This window comes from Narcine bancroftii, chromosome 10 (assembly GCF_036971445.1).
Source record: "Narcine bancroftii isolate sNarBan1 chromosome 10, sNarBan1.hap1, whole genome shotgun sequence".
NCBI lineage: Eukaryota > Metazoa > Chordata > Chondrichthyes > Torpediniformes > Narcinidae > Narcine > Narcine bancroftii.
The window spans coordinates 20,818,681-20,831,255 of NC_091478.1; the positions used below are offsets into that span (position 1 = coordinate 20,818,681).

The 12,575-nt window shown below is 43.0% G+C and overlaps 1 protein-coding gene across 1 annotated transcript in view; it reads right to left on the minus strand.

The window, feature by feature from the left end:
* LOC138743782 (VPS10 domain-containing receptor SorCS1-like) overlaps positions 1–12,575 on the minus strand; it is an 800,159-nt gene that overhangs the window by 257,428 nt on the left and 530,156 nt on the right. The window contains exon 5 of the mRNA XM_069899386.1: positions 7,149–7,307. Coding sequence (XP_069755487.1) covers positions 7,149–7,307 — 159 coding nt within the window. The remainder of the gene's footprint in view (positions 1–7,148; positions 7,308–12,575) is intronic.

The following is a 12,575-nucleotide window of genomic DNA, read 5'->3' on the forward strand; positions in this document are numbered from 1 at the left end:
AAGGGCAGAGCAGGAAACAAAATAAATTGGTAAAAATAAAAGCAATCAGTTCCACTTTAATATACGGAACAGACAACACAAAAATGGGCCATTTGGCCCAATTAGTGCAAACAACTCTTTGTTCTCCACAAGAAGCCTCCGACTCTTCATTTTGGATGGAACCCTAATGCTGTCCATAAAACCAATAATCTTTAATGCCAACCAATGTTCTTCCAATTTGCAGGAGTCTGTTGTCTCTCTCATTTTAATTTCCTGATGAGCATGTATCCCCAGCATCTTTTCCATTTGTGAAACATTTATTGCAATTCCCAAAAGTCCTTGAAATGTGGGGGGAGGGGGGGAGGTGAGGAGTCACCTCCTTGAACCACTACAATCCACCTGGTGATGATGTTAGTCAGGAGATGCAGGATTCCGAGCTGGTGACGGTGGAATGGGCATACCTTTCCAAGTCAGGATAGTGTGTGGAATTGAGGGGAACCTGTGCGCCACCATGTGGAGGTTGTGGGTTTGGGAGGTGCATGAGAAGAGTTCCAGGCAGGTTGTAGATTTTGCAGGTGATTTGACCTGTTTCAGGAGAACAGGTTTGGTCTTCATTCTCTGAAGCATAGAAGAATGAGTGATTTGACAGAGGTACTTAAAATTATAGACAAGAGTAAATGCAAGCTGGCTTTTTCCACCAAAGTTAAGCAAGACAAGAATGGGAGGACATGTGTGAAAGGTGAAAAGTTTAAAGGGGCACATTAGGAGAAACTTTATGCTGAGAGTGGTGTGAGTGTGGAATGAGTTGCCAGCTGAAATAGTGAATGCAGGCTCGATTTTGACATTTAAGAGAAATCTGGATAGGTAAGTGGATGGAGGGATATGGTCTGGGTGCAGGTGAATGGGACCAGGTAGAGTAATTGCTCAGCTCAGAATAGATGGGATAAAGGGCCTGTTTCTGTTCAGGGTAAAGGAATTTCTTTAAAAGTATTCAAAAATGTGGATATCCCTGGTAATGTTGACATTTACTGTACATCCAATTTTCCCTTGAACAAGGCAGGGGGGGAGGGAATTAGTGTGGATACTGGCAGATAAGAATCAACCACATTGGTGGGACTGGAGTCAATTCTAGGCCAAATCAGATGAGAAGACAGGTTTCCTTCCCAGAAGATCACGTGATCCAGATGATTTGTACAACCAAATGCTTTTGCTGCCATATTACTGAAGTTATCTTTGTGAGAGAAAAAAAATCACCAACTTGAATCTTAATCACTGAGCTACATTAATAGTCCAATGGATGTTGAGGATGGAGCGGAGACAACGCTGGTGGAAGCGTTCTAGGAGCCGTAGGTGGTGCCGGTAGATGACCCATGATTCGGAGTCGAACAGGAGTGTGGGTATGACAACGGCTCTGTATACGCTTATCTTTGTGAGGTTTTTCAGTTGGTTGTTTTTCCAGACTCTTTTGTGTAGTCTTCCAAAGGCGCTATTTGCCTTGGCGAGTCTGTTGTCTATCTCATTGTCGATCCTTGCATCTGATGAAATGGTGCAGCCGAGATAGGTAAACAGGTTGACAATTTTGAGTTTTGTGTGCCCGATGGAGATGTGGGGGTGCTGGTAGTCATGGTGGGGAGCTGGCTGATGGAGGACCTCAGTTTTCTTCAGGCTGACTTCCAGGCCAAACATTTTGGCAGTTTCCGCAAAGCAGGACGTCAAGCGCTGAAGAGCTGGCTCTGAATGGGCAACTAAAGTGGCATCATCTGCAAAGAGTAGTTCACGGATAAGTTTCTCTTGTGTCTTGGTGTGAGCTTGCAGGCGCCTCAGATTGAAGAGACTGCCATCCGTGCGGTACCGGATGTAAACAGCGTCTTCATTGTTGGGGTCTTTCATGGCTTGGTTCAGCATCATGCTGAAGAAGATTGAAAAGAGGGTTGGTGCGAGAACACAGCCTTGCTTCACGCCATTGTTAATGGAGAAGGGTTCAGAGAGCTCATTGCTGTATCTGACCCGACCTTGTTGGTTTTCGTGCAGTTGGATAATCATGTTGAGGAACTTTGGGGGACATCCGATGCGCTCTAGTATTTGCCAAAGCCTTTTCCTGCTCACGGTGTCGAAGGCTTTGGTGAGGTCAACAAAGGTGATGTAGAGTCCTTTGTTTTGTTCTCTGCACTTTTCTTGGAGCTGTCTGAGGGCAAAGACCATGTCAGTAGTTCCTCTGTTTGCGCGAAAGCCGCACTGTGATTCTGGGAGAATATTCTCGGCGACACTAGGTATTATTCTATTTAGTAGAATCCTAGCGAAGATTTTGCCTGCAATGGAGAGCAATGTGATTCCCCTGTAGTTTGAGCAGTCTGATTTCTCGCCTTTGTTTTTGTACAGGGTGATGATGGTGGCATCACGAAGATCCTGAGGCAGTTTACCTTGGTCCCAACAAAGCTTGAAAAACTCATGCAGTTTGGCATGCAGAGTTTTGCCGCCAGCCTTCCAGACTTCTGGGGGGATTCCATCCATACCTGCTGCTTTGCCACTTTTCAGTTGTTCGATTGCCTTATATGTCTCATCCAGGGTGGGAACCTCATCCAGCTCTAGCCTTAGGGGCTGTTGAGGGAGCTGGAGCAGGGCGGAATCTTGGACTGGGCGGTTGGCACTGAAAAGAGATTGGAAGTGTTCTGACCATCGGTTGAGGATGGATATCTTGTCGCTGAGGAGGACTTTGCCGTCTGAGCTGCGCAGCGGGCTTTGGACTTGGGGTGAGGGGCCGTACACAGCCTTTAGAGCCTCGTAGAAACCCTTGAAGTCGCCAATGTCCGCGCTGAGCTGTGTTCGTTTGGCGAGGCTAGTCCACCACTCATTTTGGATCTCCCGGAGTTTGCGCTGAAGATGGCTGCATGCGCGACGGAAGGCTTGTTTCTTCTCTGGACAGGACAACATCCATTGGAGCGCTTACACCCCTAACGTTGAGGTACTCGAGATGGCAGAGGTCGACAGCATCGAGTCCACGCTGCTGAAGATCCAGCTGCGCTGGATGGGTCACGTCTCCAGAATGGAGGACCATCGCCTTCCCAAGATCCTGTTATATGGCGAGCTCTCCACTGGCCACCGTGACAGAGGTGCACCAAAGAAAAGGTACAAGGACTGCCTAAAGAAATCTCTTGGTGCCTGCCACATTGACCACCGCCAGTGGGCTGATAACGCCTCAAACCGTGCATCTTGGCGCCTCACAGTTTGGCGGGCAGCAACCTCCTTTGAAGAAGACCGCAGAGCCCACCTCACTGACAAAAGGCAAAGGAGGAAAAACCCAACACCCAACCCCAACCAACCAATTTTCCCTTGCAACCGCTGCAATCGTGTCTGCCTGTCCCGCATCGGACTTGTCAGCCACAAACGAGCCTGCAGCTGACGTGGACTTTTTACCCCCTCCATAAATCTTCGTCCGCGAAGCCAAGCCAAAGAAGAAGACATTAATAGTCACTACTCTGGCCGCAGATTTTTAAAAACTAATTATTGCATTGTTGTACCTTCAATGTGTCCCAATCAAGTTGACTGCATTATCCTGGAGGATTATTATTTAATTAATAAAAATTATAAGACCACTATTCATGAAACAACATCTCATTCAGCAAGGTTGAATAAAGCCTCAGTGTCCATTTGAATAAATACTCCAAGTCATGATCCCGGATATTGTCCATTCTGAAATGGTTTGATCTATGCAGTCAATTGATAGATCTGGTGGGCCACACATGAGACCAAACCGGAAACTGAGGATCATTGCCTTGATCCTTCTATATGGATAGATGCTTATGGAATGGTTGAGCCAAGAAAAATTGACAATTTGTTATTTAACACAAGAGCACAAGAAAATAGGAACAGGAATAGACAACAGACCCCTCAAATTTGCTTGCTATTCAATATGATCTTGGCTGATCTGTTCCAGTTCCCAAGACCCTCACTTTCCCATTCTTTCAAAAATCTATCTACCTCTTCTTTAGATACCTTCAATGATCTCACATTCTTCAACTTCTGAGGTAGACAATCCCAGAGATTTATGATTAATTTAAAATAAAAGTTAATTTAGAGCTACAGCATTGTTAGTAGGTCCTTCTAGACCATGAGCTGCCCAAATACAGCCATGTGATAATTAGCCTACTCACCCTGTCATTGGGACATGGGAGAAAACCAGAGAACCCAAAGGAAACACAGGGAGAATGATTTCTGTTTTGTAAATCCATGCCTACTTGGACAAATCCTGTCACTCCTCTCCAAATGCATAGCAATGATATCAGCATTTTCCCCACAACCGAAGACAGGCCTTTAATTCACTTTCATTGGACAATGCACACAAGTTTTGATTGGTCCATGCACACAGTCCTGGAGACTCAAAAGCAAATCAATGGGAATGTACTTGAAATAAACCTGAGATTAGTGCAAGGGGAGATACCTGACTTCACTGTGGTTGAATAAGATGACTATTTTTGAGCAACGTCGATGAATTTTTCTCCATCAGTTTTGCTGCAATGAGAAAGTTATCCATAATAGGATGAATTCCCTCTATAATTGCTAAATTTCATAATCTCACATGACAAGGCATTGTTCAAAGATTCCAACTGATCTTCATTGAAATGGCAGGCCCTGTTGGAAATTATTCAGGTTTGCTACTTTCGGCTGAAGGGATATTGTAAATTGGGGCAGATTCCAAGGTTCCAGATGGTGCTCGGAGCTGAATATTCAGCATTGCAAAATTTGGAATAACCTATTTCAATGTTAAATGCAGGTGGTGAGATCTCAAGGGAAAACGTAACAGATCGGAGCATGGTCATTTTTGCTGCCCTTCAATGTAATCCAGTCTGTCTGCACTTTCCTGACTCACATCTATGCTCCTTGGGTAAAGAATTCCAAACATTATCTTACTTGTCCGTGAAAAAGAAGTGTTTTTCTCAATCCTAAGTTGCCGGCCAGACCAGCGTTTATTTATTTGTACAGATGAATGCTTGTCTGTATGTCTGCATTGTGATGTGTTATATTTTATTATACACACACACACACATATAATGTTTTTTAAAGGAGATAGATTAAGGGGTGTTTCATATTGGTCTCCATAAACACAAACACTTCATAAAACAGATCTCATTTAAAATGCAAGAGCTTTGCTGAAAGTGAGACATTGAAGCACCGTGTGCCTTTGCAAAGAAAATAACAACTATTTTGGCAATGCTTTGCTAAGGAACTTCAAAACCAGGTGCAAATGAAACAGTTCACATTCAGAGGCTGATAAGATCTTTCAAAGACTGGGTCTGGAGCCCTGCAAGAAGGTTGTGTGGTTTTTCAAGCAGAGAAAGAGAAAAGACCAAGAGAGAGAGAGAGAATTCAGTTTGAGTTCTGCAGTGGCTTTTGGAAGTTGGCAGCTTTTTTGAAGTCGGATTATGAGTTCTGAGTTCAGCCTATTGAAAACCCTTGTGGTCCATAAAAGAGGAAATGACTAGCTAGAGTGTTTCACCTGAAATAAGGGAAACAAGAGGAACTCTGTGGTAACCTGGAAAAAGAGATTACCATTTCAAAAATCCTGATGGGGCAAGTTTCTTTGGCAAGGCACTGAAGTGATTGACGGAAGTAAATCAGTTTGTGTGTGTCCAACAAGCAATGAATCTCTCTCTGAAACTGACAAGAACCTTCCTGAGCAGTAAAGATTAAATTCTGTGCACAGAATTGCCCTGATACCGGTGAACTTGGAAGAGTGAGAAGTGAGATTGGACTGTGAATCAAGGAAGTTTCCTGAACATATGCGCATTACATACACATGGGGTTATGTTAGGTTAAGTTAATAGTAATAAGTTGAAGTTTGATCCTGTTTTCATGTTTAAAGAAAACTAAAAGCAACTTTTGTTTAAGAAACCATTTGTCTTGGTCAATTTCTATCGCGGCTGGGTTTTGGGGTCCTCTGGGCCTGTAACAGCGTGCTTTGCACTGTAGACCAGAGAATGCTGTTTCGGCCATTTGTACTTGTGCAATCATATAACAAATAAGCTTGATGACTCTGAATCTCTTTAACTTGTTTATAAATGGCTTAAATCTGTGGAATGGAATCACTAATCTCTGGAATGGAATCAGAGGCCCTTGTCACCACCTTAATTGCAATGAGGAATGGCCTGGCAGACTCCACTGGTAATACCCCACGACTGATGTTGGTGGCAAGTATGCTGCAAAAGTCCACCAAAAAAAAACCCCAGATGTTTGAACCTTGAGTGAACTCAATGGGTCAGGCAGCATCCAAAGAGTCAACCAGGCAAAACTTTGGGTCAGGACCCTTTATGTAGAGTGGTTATTATCCATGAGGTTTTCAGTTCCAGTCATATGATTCAATTATTTTGTTAAGTGTCTTGACCAGTCAAGAAGCTTTTCAAGGTTAACAGGCATAGTTTACTTGATCCTGATCTTACTGGTAACTATCACATCTCCAGAATTAATTAAAAAAAGTAATTAATGCTCCTCTTACTTAAACTGTTGAATCACTCAGGGAAAAAAAAGTAAAAATGTGTTATGTCTTTTCACAAACTAGCAAAGGCTATTTATCCAACATGGACATGAGCAGCTGTCAGGAAAATCAAAATGGCTAATCATGACAAATAATAAAAAAGAGTTTCCCATCTTAATGCAGTGACATCATTTACATCTCAGCCTCACACTGACATCCACATGGAAGAATTCACATCTCGTTTTCAATAATTGTTGTTGACTAAGAAAGTTTGCAGACACTAGGGTCGAGTGCAATACACAAATGTGCAGGAGAAACTCAGCGGGTCATGGAGCATCCATAGGAAGTAAAAGGTAACCAACGTTTTGGGCCTGGGCTCTTTGTCAGGGATAAGCAACAAAGGCAGACACCTGATTAAAAAAGTGGAGGGAAGGGGGAGAAGAGAGGAAGGGGAAGGGGAGGAACACAGACGGACAGTTAAGAGGTAAGAGGTGGTTACAGGTGAGAGGGTTGTTGAGAAAAAGCTGAGAAGTGATGGGGGGGTAACTCTCGATAGGAGGAAGAAAGGAAGAGGGTGGGGTGCTGGAAGAAATCCTTGAAAGTTAATTTAACAATTTGTTTCCATATCCAGCGTAAAGGTCAAGTTCACCACCGGAAGGAAAATATTGCTCAGGTTCATAGACTGAAGTGACATGCTTACCTTTTGATCTTGGCTATAGGCCAGAATCCAATCCTCTTCTAGTGGATGGAACAGCATGCTTTGGATCTGAAAGCTCTGACGATATTTTTGATAGGTTGCACCCTCATCTGAGCTGATTAGAACACTGCTTTCAATCTCAGGGTCGTTCACGAGCATTATCTGTTCAAACCAGAATGAAAGAGAAAGGAAAGGTGATGAAATACTCACAATGAAGAATGTACAACGGTATTGCCCTAGAATAGGCCCTTTGGCCCAATATGTTGAGGCCACCATGATGTCAATCTGAACCTATCCCAACTGCCTGCACATGTTTGAGTGGAACAAGGGTGCAGATGCTGGGGTCGAGGGCAATGAACAAATGGGGCGGAGAAACTCAGCAGATCCCCCAGCATCCATAGGAAATAAATGGTAACCAACATTTTTGGGGGCTGAGGCCTTCATCAAGATATGAGCAAAACGCAGGCAGGTGCCTGGATAAAAAGGTGGGGGAAAGAGAGGTGAGGAGAGGAGGAAGGGGCAGGGGGAGGAGCACAGGCTAACAGGTGGTTACAGGTAGTAGAAGAGAAAAAAAACAGAAATAAAAGGGAGAGAAGGTCAAGGGTAGCTCACTAATAGGAGAGGGAAAGAAAGGGCTGGGAGGAAAGGAGATAGAGGTGATAGGGGAAGAGAGAAACTGTGGGGAGGGGATTAATGGAAAGTGGAGAAGTTGATGTTGAAAGAGTGCTCAGAAGGAATTCAAGGTGTTGAAATATCCCTCTGCAGATGAGTTAATCATTGCTATTATATCTGCTGCTACCACTTCCCCTTCGAACACCCAACCCAGCATGAAAAACTTGCATTCCAAACCTGTTTGTCCAATTCCCCCTACACCTCACCTTAAGTCTGTACCTGAAGTAAAACATGAAAGTCAGAAGACTCCATGGTTGACGTAAAAACACAAAGCTGGAGAAATTCAGCAGAAGAGATAAAGATACATTTCAGACTTGAGCCCTTCATCAAGGTATGAGAATTGTTGGCATTGAACCCAGGTTGTTGAGATTGTTAACGATTAGCTCTCCCCGCGGAGCTACTCCACCACACTTTCTAAAGTTTTTGCTTCATTCTTGATGCTAGTCGTCAATGAGCTGATGGCAGAATATAAAGCTCGAATATTATCGGACCACTCAACCCTGATATTGACAATAGAGTTAGAGGACATCCCTCCAAGAATGTATAGATGGAGATTAAACTCCATGCTACTTAAAAGGCAGGATTTTAGAGAATTCATTGAAAGACAAATTAAAATGTACTTTGAAATAAATACGGAATCAGTGAAAGATAAGTTTATACTATGGGATGCAATGAAAGCGTTCATCAGAGGGCAAATAATAAGTTATGTAACCAAGATGAAGAAGGACTACAATCAGAAAACAGAGCAGTTGGAAAGGGAAATAGCAAATATAGAAAAAGAATTAGCAATGAAGGAAGACACAACTAAAAGAAGAGAATTGGCAGATAAAATGAGCTGATGGCACAGGGAGAAGCCATTCAGCCCACGGCAGCTCCTCAAACTGCAATCCCTTCAATCCCATTGCTCCCTTCCCTGGTGTCCCACAACTTATTTTCTCAAGCTCGTCCATCAATGTTCCCCTGCTTCAATAATATCCTTTTTTAACCACCTACCTCCACCGAGCACCAATCTAATTAACCAATTAACCTACCAGCACATCTTTGTGATGCAAAAGGGAACCAGAACATTCTTAACAATCGCTGACCAAGTACAATTTGCACACACAAGGCACCTGAGATCAGGATCGAACCCAGGCCCTGGGACTATAAGGCAGCAGTGCTGGATCACCGTGCCGGTCCTTTTCCCTAGTGTTGCTATCGTAGGTTTATAATTTTAAAAAAATTTAGACATACAGCATGGTAGCAGGCCCTTCCAGCCCATGAGCCTGTGCCACCTAAATTAACCAACAACCCCCGTAAGTTTTGAAGGGTGGGAGGATACCGGAGCACCCACACAGACACAGGGAGAATCTACAAACTCTTTAGAGTCAGCACTCGATTCAAACCCGGATCACTGGCGCTGTAAATAGTGTTGTGCTAACCACGCCAGTCATTCGGATCTTGGTACCCAAAAAGTCAGGAAGAAATAAATAGCTCCAATGAATCACATGATCATTTTCTTTCTTGTCACTGAGCATGCTTGAGGCTTCCTGGATTTCCAAGAGCTATGGGGCAGCTAAAGAAGAACAATATCAGTGCATTTGTCACAGAGGAGTTTGCAGATTCCCACAGCAAGAATCACAGCCTGGATTCAGGGACTGATATGGATTAATACTTTTTCATTAACAGTCGATAAGCAAACTCTCAAGGAGACACATGCTCTGGTTGCCAAAGCTTGGCACTGCAATTCATCATCATCACGGGAGGTTCTGGAAATACCATTTACTTTCTTTAAATGTTGACAAATGGATTTCGGCAATAATTTATGGGTTCAAAGCACCTCATAATTCTTCTTAACACTGGAAACATTTGCTATTGGGGGAAATTGTGCTGCACTCCCAGCTTTATTCAAAGCTCTATGAGAGGACCTCATTAGGAGGATAAATGGAGTCTCAATAAACTGGGCACCTGTTGTTCCAGCGTTTCAGCAGCTGATTTTATTAAACAGCATGTTGAGTTTCAGCTTCATTTAGAAAAACGTGACACCATCACTCAAAGCAAAGTGGCTCGGTCTGGCATATTGCTAAAAGGCAGATGTGTACTATTCTGTGTCATTTACTCCCACCCATGTCAATCTGTGTAACGTATTCCTGGCTGTGTCATCGGCTGAAAAATACTCCTCGTCATTCTGATTTATGCAACCTATTCCCAACCACGTTTCTCAGTGCAACGTATGCTTGGCTATGTCATTCCGGTGTGTCATACAAGACTAGCTATATGTAGCATGTTCAAAAGATGCCTCACATTCTCTGTAAGACTGCCTTAGTTTTGATATTCTGTACTCAACAGGGCTGTGCTATGAAAATTCATGTAAACTCAGATCTGTCCAACAATCTTGAGTGTGGAGCAGACAAAGATAGAATTTTTTTATTCTAATATTAACCATGAATTGAAGACTTAAAATAATGAATGGTGTACAATCCTGATCATGTCATTTAGGAAACCTAAAACCTGAATTATAAATGTTAGAATATAATCTAGGTATTTGATTCTAATAAAGTTTTAAAATAGAATAACTAGCAGGTTGTATTATAATAATAAAAATGCTTTCGATTCTGGATATAAATTATATGTGTACATTATTTGCTGAGAGATAGATTCATCTTGATTGACAAAAACGTTCCTCCCAAAATGCTGTCGGGATAACAGGATGAAATTCATCATTGCCTAGTCAAGCAGGTGTCCTTTGAATTGGCCTCAGGCATTCTTGCATAGATAGAGCAATCCCCACCTCTAAACCCCAGACCCCTGGAACATCTTCCGTCCATGATGTCTAGTATCTGGGGGCATCAAAGTCCCCTTGCGTAGCATTGTCATACATGCTCCAATCACCCAATCTGCATTAAGATAGAATTATAAGCATGGACAGATTGATGGCTTTATGGCCAAGTTTGTGGATAATGCAAAGATAGCTGTAGGTTCAGGAAGCAGGAAGTCTGCAGGTGGCTTTGACTGGTTAGGAGAATGGGCAAAGAAGTTGCAGATGGAATACAAGTGTAGGGAAATGTACGGTCATGCACTTTGGTAATAAAGATGTAGACTATTTTCTAAATGGGGAGCTAATTCAGAAAGAAGAGCTCAAAAGAGACTTGGGGGACCCAGTGCAGGATTCCCTAAAGTTTAACTTGCAGATTGAGTTGGTGGTCAGGAAGGCAAATGCAATGTTAGCGTTCATTTTGAGAAGAATGGAATATAAAAGTCAGGATGTAATGTTGAGGTTTTATAAGGCATTGGTCAGATCATATGTTGAGCAATTTTAGGCTCTATAGCTCAGGAAGGATGTGCTGGCATTGGTTGGGGGTGGAATGAGAAGGTTAACATATAGGGAGCGTTTGATGGCTCTGGGCTTGTACTCACCCAAGACATCACGGCAAAACCTTCCCCACTATTGAGTATAACTACAGAGAACACTGCCATCGGAAAGCAGTGGAAATCATCAAGGACCCACACCACCCAGCACACGCTCTGTTCTCGCTGCTGCCATCAGGAAAGAGGTATAGGTCCATAAGACTAGCACCACCAGGTTCAGGAACAGCTGCTCCCCCTCCACCATCAGAACCCTCAACAACAAACTCAATGAGAGACTCATTTAAGGCCTCTTATTTGGGCACTGATTTATTTTCTTTTTGTTCTCTCTTATTTTCAGTCAGTTTGTTTCTATTTGTTATCTCTTTATAGTTTATAGTTCTTTTATTTGTTTACATGCTTATGTTGTGTTCAGTTTTATTTGCACTGCCGCACCCACAGAAAAAAAGGAATCTCAGAGTTATATGTGATGTCATGCATGTACTCTGACGATAAATCTGAAATATTACTTTTCTCTTTTATTGCATAACAATAAATAGTATCTGCATCTGTACATGAATGTGCAGGGAATAGAGACATGTATCGTGTGCAGGCTGCACTTTAGTTTGATTTGTGCATCATGCTCCACCCAGAAATTGTGGGCAGGTCTGATCCTGTGCTCTACTGTTCTGTGATAGATGTGTTGCAGTCATAAAAATGTCCAGCTGAGGAGCAAAACTTTTATGATTGACAGCTGGGCAGGTGGGTGTCAGGTCACCAAAGACAAGACTATGTAGACGCTGGAGGTCATTTAGTCTGACCAGGCTTGACAATATTACAAGGCCCCAGAAAGAAAGGCAAACACTAACTTGGGAAGAAACACTTTGACGCCTGTGCCTTACTTGATTCCGGAGAGGTTTATCATTCATATTGTGGGGCTAATTATTGCAGGGTTGATGGTACTTCTCCACACATTCACTTTTTCTCACTACTTTCCCTGTTGCTCTACAACTTATTCTCTCACACATGCCTGCCAATGTTCCCCCATTTCAATTTTATTCTTGTTCTGTACTATCTACCTACACAGAGGATTAACCCTTTGGACTCCAGCCAGTTCAAACTTTTCTAATATATAGTCCGCACTAGGTCCATGAGTAAGCTACAGTATGGGCACCAGTACGAATCAGCTGGTGGTTGGGTATGAAAATGGAGACATGAAGTGTATGCGCTTGTTGGTCGACCCGAAAACAGGCACAAATAGTCCAAAGACTTAATAGTATGTTATTTGGGCTATTTGGATATTGGCACATTAAAGAAGAAGACCGCAGAGCCCACCTCACTGACAAAAGGCAAAGGAGGAAAGACCCAACACCCAACCCCAACCAACCAATTTTCCCCTGCAACCGCTGCAACCGTGTCTGCCTGTCCCGCATC